The 15,086-nt window shown below is 46.3% G+C and overlaps 2 protein-coding genes across 63 annotated transcripts in view; both read left to right on the top strand.

Moving 5' to 3' along the window:
- Window positions 1-9,769, top strand: part of MLLT10 (MLLT10 histone lysine methyltransferase DOT1L cofactor) — a 244,119-nt gene extending 234,350 nt beyond the window's left edge. For all 50 annotated transcript variants that reach the window (XM_084980343.1, XM_084980363.1, XM_084980336.1 and 47 more), the window contains 3 exons: window positions 764-860; window positions 5,677-5,886; window positions 8,017-9,769. In XM_084980343.1, coding sequence (XP_084836469.1) covers window positions 764-860; window positions 5,677-5,886; window positions 8,017-8,061 — 352 coding nt within the window. In that variant the 3' untranslated portion in view covers window positions 8,062-9,769. The remainder of the gene's footprint in view (window positions 1-763; window positions 861-5,676; window positions 5,887-8,016) is intronic.
- Window positions 9,770-11,485: 1,716 nt separating this feature from the next.
- Window positions 11,486-15,086, top strand: part of LOC146399550 (uncharacterized) — a 49,059-nt gene continuing 45,458 nt past the window's right edge. For 7 of the 13 annotated variants that reach the window (XM_084980417.1, XM_084980420.1, XM_084980419.1 and 4 more), the window contains exon 1: window positions 11,847-12,264. In XM_084980417.1, the coding sequence (XP_084836543.1) occupies window positions 11,932-12,264 (333 nt within the window). In that variant the 5' untranslated portion in view covers window positions 11,847-11,931. Of the gene's footprint in view, window positions 12,265-12,714; window positions 12,940-15,086 lie in introns of all 13 variants that reach the window. The other 6 variants (XM_084980412.1, XM_084980414.1, XM_084980415.1 and 3 more) reach the window with 3 other exon arrangements.

Genomic DNA, 15,086 nt, shown 5'->3' with positions numbered 1-15,086 from the left:
ATTTTTCTTATTCCCTTCTATATTGCCTTCACGTATCACAAATTCTGAGAAGTAGTATTATAATGGAGATCACACATGAGTGTTGGTTTCTTACAATTCTACTGTGTAATCTTGTTAGCTTTATAATCAAAGATTTTGGTGTAAGATGAAGGTCAAACATTTATCTTGAGTTTTCAGGGAGTGAGACTTAGTGTTTCATTGCACCGGAATTTCAGTTGAATGACAAAGCCATGTGTTATTGCACATACTTTGGAGGAATAAATCATTTAAAATGTATTTGAAGTGAATACTAGTAAACTGTCTCTACTGGCTCTCTTTTCATTAGAGCTTAATTTTACTGGTCATTGGGACTGTTAAAAAAAGGTTAATAAGTCAAATCAATTAGTAGTGTATTTGGATTCTTTCTTTGTTTTAAATAGGTATTACTTAGTGTGGGTTAAATTATCCTTGAATAAGTAAAACTAAATTATTACATGTGCATGTTCTAAACACATGTAAATTTCTATTTCGCAAAATGACTTACTGCCTTCTTGGTTTAGGTTAGAAGGAAAATAAAACATTTCCTGACAGTGTGAATTCTTGTTACCTATATATGTGCAGAGAGAGAAATAAGAAATTTGTACTTTGTTGTTTTCAGAAAGTGTTAAGGTTAGAAACTTGACTTGCTAGCTTATGAAGCGTCAAATTGAGAAGTCACTCTACATTAAAAAAAAAAAGCATTAAAGGCATATAGCAGAAAGTAAGAATTTTCATTGTTTTTCAGTGCCTCAGGACTAGGATTACTTTCTGACCAGCAAAGACAGATATTTCTTCATCAACAGCAATTTCAGCAATTGTTAAATTCGCAACAGCTCACACCAGTAAGTTCTTCCTTTTGATAATATTTGATCTTTCTTAGGAGCAAGTGATCTACGCTGTAACAGATAATTCAGTGTGGGCATCGATCACGGTCACTTTGTAAAATGACATCATGGTGTAGTCTGTGATACCTGCAGTGACATTGTGTTGATTCATTGACAAATATTAGAACATGTGCTGTGCGGCTCTTGTAGCCTCTGGTGAACAAGTCTTCGTGTTGTCATGGAGCGTCATTCTGATGGGGTGGATGGATGATGAGTCCATCCTCGTCGGCAGTGATGAGTACTGAGAAGGAAGATGAAGCAGGATAAGGGGATAGAGAGCTGTTGTAGGTGGGATAGTCCAGCCTCAGAACAGGTAACTTTTGAGCATAGACCTGGATAAAAGTGGAAGGGGCATGACTTTCTGACACAGGGGATGGGAGAGAAAATGCATTCAAGCTGGAGGCACGAGCAGTTGTCCAAGCCCTCAGCTGGGCACGTGTGCTTTGTGACCACAGGATGAGATGGGGCTGGGGAGGAGGGGAGTGGGCAGATGTGCAGGCACATATTGTGCTGTGTGTGATACAGAATTTAAATTTATCTTGGAGTTCCTGTTGTGGTGTAACGGAAACGAAGCCGACTAGGAACCACGAGGTTGTGGGTTTGATCCCTGGCCTCACTCAGTGGGTTAAGGATCCAGCATTGCCATGAGCTGTGCTATAGGTCACCGACACAGCTTGGATCCTGTGTTGCCATGGCATAGGCTGGCAGCTGTGGCTCCGATTCAGCCCCTATCCTGGGATCTTCCATATGCCGTGGGTGTGGCCCTACAAAGAAAAAAAAAAATCTCATTCATGTGTACTTATTTTTTCTTTCAGGAGTATTTTAAAGAATTAATTGGAGAGTTTTACCGTGACAGTAAATCACATTTTAATAGATTAGTTTAGCTGCTTGTGGGGAATAATGCATGTGTTGGGAGGAGAGATGGTGGCAGAAGTACAAGAAGGATGCTGTTGGAGTGGTCCAGGTCGGGGTGCTTGGATCTTAAGATAGCACGACGGAAGTAGGGAAAACCTGTTTCTTTTGCAGGTGAACCACCGGCAAGACTGGTTTGTCAGACATTCACGTGGATGTTGACTTCCACTGAGATTCAGAGGACTGGGAGGGTCATCATGTTTTGGAGAGAAAATGGGAGTTCTGTTATGGACATACTAGGTTAAGATGTCTGTTTAGATGTTCAGGTGGATGTGTGCTAAGCAGTTACACAGTCTGAGTTCGAGGGAAGGAGGCAGCTGGAAGTAGGAATTTGCTGCATATGTGATGTTTAGATTCACAGGATTCCATGAGGTCAGAGGGAATGAAGACTGGTGTCTGAGGGTTGAGCCCTGGACACCCTGGAAGAAGAGGGGAATCTGAGTTAGGAGTGAGTTGGGAAAACAGAGTTAGGTGGCCTAGGATCCATGTGAAGAGATGTTTCAAGAAAGGAAGGACTCAGCTGAGTGAAATGCTTCTGGTTGGATAAGTAAGAACTGCCCATTGAATATGGGTGTCTGGAGCTTTTTGAGAATGCGGTTTGGGTGAGAAATGAAGAGCCACATAGAGTGGTTCAGAAGAAAACAGGAGGAAAGGAAGGGAAGATGGGGTACGGGCAATATTTTACTGTGAAAAGCAGAGCAGTGGGCAGCTAATGTCAGAAAGCCATATTCTAAGGGGGCGGTTTCTGTTCAATTTGAAAATGACAGCATCTGTATACATCAGTGGGAATTTTCTGGTGCAAGAGAGAGGGAGGTAGCAGGCGATAGCAGCCAGCAGCGTCTCCTGGGATGAGAGGAAGGCAGAGAGGCTGCCAGTGGCTTTTTTTTTTTTTTTCTTTCTTTCTTTTTTTCTTTTTGCCATTTCTTGGGCCGCTTTTGGGCCGTGGCATATGGAGCTTCCCAGGCTAGGGGTCGAATTAGAGCTGTAGCCGCCGACCTACACCACAGCCACAGCAACGTGGGATCCGAGTTGCGTCTGTGACCCACACCACAGCTCACAGGAACTCCCTTTTTTTTTTTTTTTTTGTCTTTTTGCCTCTTTTTGTCTGTTGTTGTTGTTGTTGCTATTTCTTGGGCCGCTCCCGCGGCATATGGAGGTTCCCAGGCTAGGGATCGAATCGGAGCTGTAGCCACCGGCCTACGCCAGAGCCACAGCAACGCGGGATCCGAGCCGCGTCTGCGACCTACACCACAGCTCACGGCAACGCCGGATCGTTAACCCACTGAGCAAGGGCAGGGACCGAACCCGCGACCTCATGGTTCCTAGTCGGATTCGTTAACCACTGCGCCACGACGGGAACTCCAGGAACTCCCTTTTTAAATTTTTTTATTGCCGGTGGCTTTTAAGTCAGCTGAGGGAGTTCCTGTCATGGCACAGTGGTTAACGAATCTGACTAGGAACCATGAGGTGGTGGGTTCGATCCCTGGCCTTGCTCAGTGGGTTGAGGATCCGGCATTGCTGTGAGCTGTGGTGTGGGTCGGTGGCTACAGCACCAATCAGACCCCTACCCTAGCCTGGGAACCTCCATATGAAAAGGCAAAAAGACAAATGAATAAATAAATCAGCTGAGGGAGGTAGGGATATTGTGGTCAGAGGAGAGAGAAAAGGTGGGGAGCAGAGAGCTCAGAGAAGGGGGAGCACTGAGAGCCCTGTGGGGTGAATGGCTTGCATTCCAGCACAGCAGTGTGCCCCCCCACCACCACCCAAGTCATCTCAAAGGGAGAGCAGGTCAATAGGTGTCCTTGCCCCAGCCCCATGCCTCGAGCACACCTCACTGGCTTAGACCGCTAGGAGAACACTCTATTATTCAGTTGGGCTTTGTAAGTTTTTTCTAAAATACATCCACCTATTTTCTTGCTTTAGTCAAAAACATATTGAAAATGTTTGTCTTGATTCTGGGTCATCATTTTCACTGTCACTGATCTTACAGTGGTATAGAGTTCCCACAGTGGTGCAGTGGGATTGGCAGTGTCTCTGCAGTGCCAGAACTCGGGTTCAATTCCCAGCCTGGTGCAGTGGGTTAAGGGTTGCCACATTGGTGGCAGTAGGTTGCAACTCCAGCTCAAATTGGATCCCTGGCCCAGGAACTCCATATGCCTCGGGGCAGCCAAAAAAGAGGGAGGAAAAAACAGAGATTGTATATAAATTCATAAGTGTTTACACTAAAATGAGATCTTGTTTTCTTATCTATTGCCTCATCCCAATACGAAAAATTCAGTTTATTTGGGGTCCTTCCTGTTAAGATTTCACTCTAATAATAGCACATATAGATGTCTCCCTTCTAGAATATGGTTGATTAAGGAATTTTTAGTGCAGATTGTTGCCCAGAGACCAGAAAGACTGAGTGGTTTAAGCTGGACATGTTCCTTTGCCAGCCAGGGTGGCAGGGGTGAGGTTGTTCCTTTACAGACATCAAACTTCACAAGGGCAAGCGTTGTCCAAGGCGGCGGCAGCTCTCCTCCTGGCTGGAGTGGCCCTCCTCCTCTCTCCTTCCCCACCAGCTGCTGCAGGTGCTCAGCCTGCCTGTGTCCATCTCCCAGCTCACCTGACCTGGCAGCAGCTTCTTCCTCCTGGAAACGCCTTCTTCCCTCAGCTGCCAGGATGCCACAGTAACTTAACTGGTTCTGCTTTTTAGCTTCCTTTCCAGGGTCCTCTTCATCACTTGAGCGTGTCCTCGAATTCAGGGTCTCCTCCAGCCACACAGCCTTAAATACTTCCTGTCCTGGGCAGATACTGATGTCTCTAGCCTAGGCCTCGCTCTGGAATGTCCAACTCCTGTGTCTGCTGCTTACCCAGGGCCACCCCTTGGCTACCTGAACAGGCAGGTCAGGCAAAAACGTGTCCGGCCTGAACTGTGGTCCTCCTCACAGCTTTCCCCGCCTCAGCGGAGGCAGCTGCATCCCGCCAGCTGCTCAAGCCAGAGGTCTTCAGTTACTCCTTCACTCCTCTCTCTCCCTGACACATCACACGGAATCCATCAAGAAGTCCTCGGCCAGGTTGCCAAAGATCACAACTGACGCTGCAGGCCCTCGTCCTTCTCCAGCCTCTGTCCTGCTCACTACACTCCAGCGCTCCTTGCTCATCCTCTGCCATGCTGTGCGTGCCCGTGGGGCCCCTTAGCACTGGCTAGCATTCTCTCTGCCCAGAACCCCCCACCCCAAATCCACACAGAGGATCCCCTTGTCTGCTTGCGTCTCTGTCCCAGTAAGAACCCCCCTGACCAACTCCTACCCTGCCACGCTCTCTCTCACGCAAGTTCCCCTGACCCCTGGCAGTAATCATGTCCTCATTTCCCCCTGCCCCCAACCCAGGGTAAGCCACACAAGGGCAACCCCCCACCCCGCCCCGGAATGTCTCAAGACTCATAACCACAAGAGGAGAGCACTCTCTCTGTTGGCCTGAACGAGAACTTTGGCAGTTATCTCAGGTTCCCAGAATGATGGGAGGGTTCCACCATGCAGTGCATTCTGAAGCCAAACTCAGACCACTGTGGCTTCTCTGAGTTGCCCGTCTCCTTGGTTACCACGAGTAACCTTACTTGAATAGGGGTCTCCTGCAATTGGTTTGTCCCATTTTGAAGATAAAGCCATTTTCTGATGATCCTGACATTTTACAGTCAATGGTTGTCATCTAGGGCAGCGTGTTTTTCCAGGAGAGATCTTTGTTGTCTTTCTTAGTGGTATGACTTTGATGTCACTTAAATACCTAATATCAAAGTAAAGAAGAGCAGGGAGAAAGCCGACTGTACTGACCACTGGGCCTGTGACCGGGACTCACCTTCCCCCTCGTGGTCTTCCCTCAGGAGCAGCACCAGGCCCTTCTGTATCAGCTGGTGCAGCAGCACCACCACCAGCAGCACCACCAGCCTGACCTCCAGCAGCTGCAGATCCCGGGACCCACGCAGATACCCATCAACAACCTGCTGGCAGGCACGCAGGCGCCCCCGCTTCACCCAGCCACCAGCAACCCATTCCTCACCATCCATGGCGATAACGCAAGTCAGAAGGTGACAGTAAGTATCCGTGCGTTACTACGGCTAGTGAAGTAGTGAAATGAGTGTGATCGGTTAATCAGAGATGACCGTCTCTCCAGCCTTTCTCTCTCTCTCTCTCTCTCAAAATATATTACCCCCCTGATAATTTTTTCTAAAAACCAGTTGTTTCAACAGCTGGATATTGTAAACACAAAGGACCTAAGCCAATGTGTATATCCTCTAAGTATATATATCAGTTTGAATTTGCACATAAGGTTGGAAGGCTGTTTTATAATTCAGCAATTTTTCAAAATGAAAGTAATTTTTAGTTACAGTAAGTGATACAGGACAGTGCAGTCAAAAGATGATAGTTGGTGTTTTGAGAATCTTTAATTTGTGTAATTATAGAAATAGTCTAGATAATTTAGTAATATTTTTATTATTTTGCTCGGAAGTGCTAAGACTGAGTTATATTTTTAATAAAATTAATATGTAAACTTTAGCGGAGTCCAGTTATTCTACCAGATAGAAAGTAAGTCATAATCACATTTGTAATGAACTTTAAATTCTTTACTAATTTCATGTAAGTGATAGATAGCATCTTACCCTTTCAGTTACAAGTTAAGATAAATGAAAATGGATGCAGAAACAGTAGCACACATCTTAAGGCTGTTTCTTTCTATTAATTCTCCCCTTCAATTAGGTCTACTTTACTGGCGTATAAATGTTTCCCCTAAATTCCAGTTCAGGGCAGAACCCTGTTAGAGGAAGGCTATTGGGATATAAAATGGAGACTGGACGTCAGGAAAAGGAAGAAGGGAAAGAATGAGGTGGGAGACTTGGCCAGTAATGGTGCTCAAGGCACAGTGTTTGCTCTTTCCTTTACTTTGAAAGCTTACTGTTTATTGTGCTTTTGATTTTCAGAAACTTAAGATTGTATTTAGTAACAAGAATTTGTTTAAACTATAATTACTGATTTTCATTAACTTTTCAGTGCTTTTTGTTTACCCTGCTGTTCCTCTGACTTTCTGATTGTGAAGACTGTCGTTATCACAAACCTACGTTTGCTGACATGGGAAATTTCAGTGATTCTGTATTAATTTAGAAACTTTTTTTGCTGTTGTTGCCATTTTTTCCTCGGGTTTTTTTCTTGTGTTATAAAATGAATTAAGGAGTTCTCCTGTGGCATAGCAGCTTTTAAGGACATAGCATTGTCACTGCAGTGGCACAGGTTCAGTCACTGGCCTGGGGAATTTTCACGTGCCATGGGCACGGCCAAAAACAGGGAGTTAATTCCAAGCTAACCTTTCTAAGTTATACAATATGAAATGTATTTTTAATGGAAAAACACAGAAGTAAACATTAAACAATATTAATCAACTAATGGAAAAAAGCAAGGCGGGGAAATAACATTTATGAGTACCCGGCTATGTGGCAGGCATCTTTGTTAGCTACAATAGTATGTGTGGTTCCGACTTTTAAAGTAATGATAGGCTGTAACCCCATTTTTAGAAATAGATTAGTAAAAGGGGATTCAAAGAGGTTAAAGCTCCAAGGACAGATAGCACATGTGGGATCAGAACCCATGACTTCGTTAGTTGTTGTTGCTTTTTGTTTTGTGTTATTGTTTTTTTGGCTGTATTCATGGCACGTGGAAGTTCCCGGGCCAAGGACTGAATCCAGACCACAGCTGCAATCCCCACTGCAGCTGCAGCAGCGCTGGATCCTTTAACCCACTGCGCCGGGCCAGGGATCAAACCCTCGCCTCCGCAGCAACCCGAGCCACTGCGGTCGGATTCTTAACCCACTGTGCCACAGAGGGAACGCCAGTGACTTTCTTAGTTTATTTTCCACACTACCACTGTGTTATTACTGTGGTGGAAAAGTCAGTTTGGGGGATGATTGCTACATTCATTCTTGATGAGTCTTCCCTCAGAGGGGCACTTCTGTCCCTTTATGCTGCTGAATTTAAAATAAACCAACTGAATGTTTACCAGTAAATTCATGCCTTTAGCTTATGCTGGAAGTAGCCGTGCTGACTTGTAGAAAAAAGGAATAACTATATCTGCCACCTTTTATCTCAGTTTTAAATTCAGTTAAGAGGGTTTCCTCAAATGTGGGCCAGAAATTGACTTAGCTCATGTGCATCTGATTTTGTTTTAACTGCAGAGACTTAGTGATAAAACTGGGCCTGTTGCTCAAGAGAAAAGTTGACATTTGAGAAACGTCTAGAAATTGCCTATCCTGCTGTTCTAGCACTTCATCTGGCTGCTGCCCTGGCAGTCTTCAACCACAGCTATGAAGAAATGCAACAAGAAACTAGCTGCACGACAAAGGGTGAATCGCCACAAGAACATTCTTGTGAGGCTTTGATTGATTTTCTTGTTGCTTTGTTGCACTGAAACGGAATTCCTTTATCCCCTACCCCTCACCTAGGTTTTTTGAACTTTGAAAGAAAATTTAATAACTAACTTTTGTCAATGAAATAATTTACATGCAATGAGTTTATCAACCTAAGAGAAATTTAATATAGTTGGTGCACAACTAATTTTGTTATAAATCGGAGAGGTGAATAGCAAAACTAAAGACTTGTTAACCATTTATAAACTATTTGATTTTATTGTACAAGTTGGAATATGAACTGTGATCTTTTGTTTGGGTTACAGTATGCTTGCTCTGTGAGTCAGATCTTAAAACAAATTTCAAGGAACTGTCTAATTTCTTCTACTGGAGTTTTGTTGGTTAAATATTACAAATAAATAGGTCATCCACTGGGACTTGGCAATCTTTGTTATAAAAATTTCCTTTCTAATGGGATTTGGCCAATTTTGGTAATCCAGTTAGGATGACAGATTTCTGCTTCTGTTAAAGGTAATTTTCTTTTGCTAAAATGCCTTTTCTTTAGTGTTAAGACGTACTCATATTTTAAAGAAACCTTGAGTTAAGTGAGTTCTGAGGCTGCTGGGGGAACCAGATCAGTTCAAAGTGAAACTGCTGGTAGGGTTTGGCCTGAATCAAGTGCCTGTTAGTACCTGCCTTGTGCTGAAATGGCTCTGGACGGCTGAGCCTGTGCTAGTCAGTCCTTGTAAGTAGTAGGAGTAGTCAGTGTTGCACCCGCAGCCTTCCCCATGGTTCTGCCTTTATTAAAAAACATTCTATGCCACTCTAGATAGCTCAGGCAAAACTGTTTCTGGGTATTTATCCACTAATGAGTCACAAGAAAAACGAGTGGATTTGGTAAGCATTTTCTTTTTTTTCTTAAGTTAGACAACTTCCCATTATTGACAATGATTTCAAGCAAACAAAAGACAATAAACCCGCCACTACAGTTCCTGAAACAGGTGAAATCTGTATTACAGCCCTTCCACGTTGGGGAGCCTCACTCCTGGTGTGACAGTACGGCAGAGTATGAATTAAACAATTGGGGATGTAATCATTGAACTATTCTTAAATGTGTGAATTATTAGTGGAAAAGACCCAGCTGTAATTAGACCTCCACTGTGTACTTAGCTGGAAGAACATGTTAATTCTGCAATATGTCTCTTGGTTAAACATTGCACAGTTCTTACCTCATTTCTGTAAATAAGGTTTTGTGAATCTGTTTTGTATTGTGAAAAATTCATAAGATAACATTGATATTTTGATTTGTAATATTTCTAATTGGTAGATTTAATTGAAAAGTAAAATTAATTTATTTTTATATGTTCAGGGGAATTTTAAAGAAAATCAGATGTTTTGTAGATAATTAAAAAAAAATCGGTGTGGTTTATTTTACTTATTTAACCCGCTGGTTGTTATTCTGTAACAATTTGTATAAATGGTAAATTTTGAATGTGTTGTTATTTTACTTAGATGTAAAATTCCACATGTATTAAAGAAAATGTACAAAGTTTTTGTTAATAAAATTTAATAATGTTTATAACTCTGTGCCATTCTTTCTTCCGGTTTTATTAATCTACAGTTGACATACAGCACTGTGTAAGTTTAAAGTGTAGAGCCTAATAATTTGACTTGCATATATTGTGAACTGATTGCCACAATAAGTTAGTATCCATCATCTCAGACAAGAAAGGTTTTTTTCTAGAGATGAGAAAAGAAGTCTTAGAATTTACTCTCTTAACTTTCCTTTGTACCATGTACAGCAGAGTTAACTGTAGTCATCAAATTGTACATTCCAGCCCCAGTACTTAATTTATAATTGGAAATTTGTACCTTCTGATCACCTTCATCCATTTTGTCTCCCTCACCCCTTGCCTCTTTTCTGTTAGAGTTTTCTTACTTTTTCTTTTTTGAAATTGATTCCACAAATGAAGTTATGCAGTACTTGTCTTTCTCCATCTGACTTAAGGACCTTCACGGTCCATCCATGTTGTCACAATAGCAGGCTTTCCCTTTTGATAGCTGAATAATATTCCATCATACATCACATGTATATATGTGTCATGTATATACACAGACACACATACTATATACATGTATACCACAACAACTTCGTCCATTCATGGACATGTAGGTTGTTTCCATATCTTGGCTATTGTGAATAATGCTGCTGTGACACACAGGAGGATAGATACCTCTTTGACGTAAGTGTTTTTGTTCTCTTTGTATATGTTCCTAGAAGTGAGATTGCTGGATTGGATGGTAGTTTGATAATAGCCATTCTGACAGGCATGAGGTGAGAGACCTCATTGTGGTTTTGATTTGCATTTCCCTGCTGATTAGTGATGTCGAGCAACTTTTCAAATGAATTTTCATGTAGCTGTTGGCCATTTGTATAATCTTCTTTGGAAAAATGTTGAGGTCCTCTGCCCATTTTTAAATTGGATTATTTGTTTTTTTCTATTTAGTTGTATGAGTTCTTTATGTATTTTGGATGTTTATCCCTTATCAGATATATAATTTGCAAATGTTTTGTCTCATTCTGTAGATTGTCTTTTTCAGTTTGTTGTTGTATCTTTATGGATTGACCCCTTATCATTATCTAATGACCTTCTTTACCTCTTTTTATGATTTCCAGTTTAAAGTGTATTTTGTCGGATATATAAGTATAGCTGCCTCTCCGTGCTTTCTGGTTACTGATGCTTGAACAGTTTCCATCACTCTCAGTTAATTATGTCTTATAGGTGAACATAAGTCTCTTGTAGGCAGTGGTATTGCTGGATTATGTTTGTTTTTTGAATCCATTCAGCCATTCTTTTAATTTTGATGGGAGAATTTATTTATGTTTAAAGTAATTACTGATAGGTATGGACTTGCTGTTGCTATTGTGTTCATTGTTTTCTGGCTGTTTTGTAGACCCACTGTTCCTTGTTCCTTATCCTGCTGTCTTTCACTCTGTATTGATGTCTTGGGGTACAAGTATGCTTTGGTATGCTTTGATTTTTCTATCATGTTCTTTTGTGTAATTACAGATTTATTTTTCTTTTTTTGGAAGTTCTGGGGCCAGGGATCGAATGTGAGCCAGAGCTGTGACCTACACCATGACCCCTGTATCAGGGTCTCTTTGGGTGTAAGCCCGGAGGGGTGGGGGAGGGGTGGTGGTTCTGCTGAGAGCACTGGCTGGGACCGCCGGCTTGTTTCCCTGTCTGTGTGAGGTTTGCTGTCGCCTGGGCTTTCTGGTCAGGTTTATTTATTAGACAGGCAGGACTGGGTACTACACCTGGGCTCTCACCTAGTTTTCCTCCGTGGTCCTTAGCGGCAGTATGGGACCCAGGGTTTGTAAGCTCGTTGTTGGGGGGCCCTGGTTAGGCCAGACTGTGCACTGAATTCCCTGATCAGACAGGGGCCCCTGGTGGCGCTCTGCTGACTCGGCGGCACAGGCTGTGCTCCCTTAGTTAAGTGCCACCGCAGGCAGGGCTCAGGGACGGGCTACACAGCTTCCCATGTGCCCTGGGCAAGGCTCCCTGCGGCTGAGGGCAGGCAGCTGTATTCAGTAGTGGGGGAGGCGGCAAATGAGTTCCCCTGCCCGGGAGGAGTGGGAGGACTGGCTTCAGGACAGGTAAGGCTCTTCGTCGTGGTCTGGGCTCAGGCCCACTGGCGCCTTAAGGTCCTTGGCTGAACAGGGCCACTGGATGTGCTCGGCAGATGATCAGCTCTGCCTGCCAAACTCGGCTCCAGCCTTGCCGGCCTGTGCAGCTTTCCAGGCGCGCGGGCCGGTTCTGCCCAGGTGGGCCCGGGCTACACTCAGCCGTGGGCGGGGCTGTGAGTGAGACCTGGCTTCCCAGGCGCCTCCCGCGGGGCCCGGCCGCGCTCCGGTGGGCGGGGCCCGGGATGGGCTCCCGGCCTGAGCCGCGGGAAGCCGAGCTCCAGCTCCGGCTCCGGCTCCGGCTCCGGCTCCGGCTCCGGCTCCGACGTGCCGCCGCCTTGTCGCTGCGGATGCGCAAAGCTGCTGGCGGGGCTGCCGCCCGGCCTCTACAGGTAGGAGCTCGGTCGGCCCAGATTTCCCAGCGCTGGTGGCTGGAAGCCCCTCCCCGCCTCCCCCACGGTCCCGGGGGTCGAGGGCCCGCCCGCACGTTCCCCTAAGAACCCTGGCGGCGGGGGGTGGTGAGGGGCCCTGGAGTAGGGGTTCCCATGAAGCAGTGCTGGGGTGGGCTCAAGGTCCACTTGGGACCCTGGGCTCTTTCCCACTGCGGGGGAAACGCAGCCCCCCGCCTGGTGCTGTGCGGCCCGGCGGGGGCAGGTGGAGCCGCTCCTCTTACCGCCTCCTAAGGCCTGTCTTGGTCTCTGCGGTGCAGGCCGGGCTTCAGCCTCACCCTCGTAGTCTAGGATTTTCTTAGGGGCGTCCTCTCCTAAGTGGGGGCCACTGGCTTCCCCCCCCTTCTGGTTGGAGAAGAGGAAGCCCCTGAAGCCAATGGTGCCTTGTGTCAGTTCGTTCCAGGGGCCCTGGGCGCCTTGTGCGTTGGCATCAGTGTGGTTCCATCTTGGAGTTACTTAAACTTGCGCGGGAGTAGACTGCACATTGTGTGGAGCAAACAAACCCCTTTGTGTGCGACTCCAAGGGTCATCCCCATGACAGAGCAGGCCCTGCAAACTGCCGCAGCACAGACAGCAGGCAAACAATCTCAGTGGAGATAAAAGGAAGATAAATTCCAGGTGAGAATTACAGCACTCGGTGAGGCCGTATTCATCCTTGGGAAAGGTGAAATTCTGGTTGTTTATAGTTAGCTTTAACCAGAGGCCTCTCAGGGACAGAGAAAGCCAAGTCTGCCAGGTGGCACTGGGTCTCAGCCTGCATCAGGATCACTTGTGGGCCTTGCAAGTGGTCAGCCTTTAGCCCAGACTTAATTGAACCAGAACATGCTGAGCTGTGTAACTGGCTCCTCAGTAATTAAGCACTGTATAAACAAGGAACACTGGTCTAGGCTTTTAACTTTCTTAAAGAGCGAAATTTAGGTTCCTGAGGTGACTTCCTTTTTGATGCATGAATGGAAAATAATTATCTGATTCTGGAAAGTCTTGTCTCTCCCAAGGCTGAGGACTAGCCTTCCTCCAGAAGGACAGGCTTCCTCAGTTTTCACTCTCACCTAGTTGTGTACTCACGCAGAACACTACCTGGCCGTGCACCTTTTTTTTCTTCTTTTTTCCTTTTTTTGGTCTTTGCTAGGGCTGAACCCGAGGCATATGGAAGTTCCCAGGCCAGGGGTCTAATCGGAGCTGCAGCTGCCCGCCTACGCCAGAGCCACACAATGCAGGATCCAACCTCACAGCTCAGGGCAACGCCAGATCCTTAACCCACTGAGCGAGGCCACGGATTGAACCCGCAACCTCATGGCTCCTAATCGGATTCGTTAACCACTGAGCCACAACAGGAACTCCACCTTTTCATTTCTTAAACGTGTCATTTGTCTTACTGTGGCAGCGTCCTGGTGTGACGCCATAGGCTTTGGTCGCTTTTCTTACTCACCTGAGGTGCTGGGCAGCCTCATCACCCGCCATGAGGGGCAGCTGGGCTGCTGCTCTGTGGGTCCCTGCGGTTGAGCTTTGCTCGGACAAGTTTCTGAGCAGCTGCTGCTCGTTGCCCAGCACAGGCCTTGAGAAGGGGGGGCTCTGCATGGACATGGGGGGCCGGGGCTGCTTCCTGTCTGGATTTCGGTGCAGAAGGGCCATGGGGGTGTGCTCAGCTGTGGTGCAGCAGGCCCTGGGTGCAGGTGCTGAGAAAACAAGTCACCAGGGTGTTTTCTTAAGCTCTCCATCCACCACGCAGAAGACAGGATGGTTGCTATACCTGGGTGCTCCCCCAGGGTGGCGGCAGAGGCCCTTGGCATTGGAGGCAGAGGTGCCTTACAAAGAAATGTGATTTTGCTTTTCACAGTAGGGGATGGACTTCTGAAACTGGCAACTCCGAATGAGACAAATACTCTGTTTTTACTCACTGAAAATGAACCGTACTTCAGTGACACCAACTTTTGGTATAAATTCAACCAGGTCTTTCCAGTGAAATAGTTGTGAACTTTTGTAGACATTTGGAAGCCATTAGGGTTTTCAAATAAGTTTCCCTGTTAAGAATTTGGGTGGCCTCCTCCGCTTGCAGGCCCATCCCTCACCTTGTTATTGGCATCAAAGGAAAGAGCTGTCTTTCCTACCCGGATGTTTACAGTCCTGTAAGTTCCCTAAAGTCTTCTGTGAGCGTCCTGCTGTGGCTTTGGTTGGGCTTGGCCAGTCTGTCCTCAGGAACAGGGGAGGCTCTGATCCATCCCTGCAGCCGTGACAACCTAGTCTCTCAGGCCTCGGGCTGCCTCGGGCCACCGGCCTCCCAGAGCAACCGGAACTGTCACCTGTACATCCACCTTCGGGGCTGATGACGCTGTTAGGTGCTGGCGTTAATATAATTTTCAAATGACGATCTTTTCCGAAAGATCGAAGACTTGGCTGCGCCTTGACTCCCAGTCTGCAGCCCAGGCGCCGCCCCAGGGGAGGCTGGCGGCCAGGCGGGGCCTTGGAAATGCCCTTGAGTCCCGGCGGCCAACCACGCGGTGGGGCTGGGAACCGACCTGGCCTGGCTCGAAGGTTCAGATGAGCCGTGTGGACGGGAAGGCCCGTAGCAGGGGGAGGAACCAGCAGGCGTGTTTCAACCAAGTGGAGGCTTTTAGGGTCAAGGAACTGGCAGACCCCGAGGCTGGCTCTGGGCTGGAGATGTGTGTGCGCCTGCCTCTCAGCCCTGTGGGGGGACTTCCAACCTCTGCTTTCCGGGCCGGGGGGCCCCAGGGAGGCCGTCGCCACGTCTGTGCTCTGATTGGAGA

Source organism: Sus scrofa, chromosome 10, assembly GCF_054392235.1.
Source record: "Sus scrofa isolate SSC_HxYL_T2T_F1_AM1 chromosome 10, Sscrofa_HxYL_maternal_Yorkshire_Landrace_v2.0, whole genome shotgun sequence".
In the NCBI taxonomy this organism is placed as follows: domain Eukaryota; kingdom Metazoa; phylum Chordata; class Mammalia; order Artiodactyla; family Suidae; genus Sus; species Sus scrofa.
The sequence above is the reverse complement of the archived record's forward strand: the minus strand, read 5'-3'. Positions and strand labels throughout refer to the sequence as shown.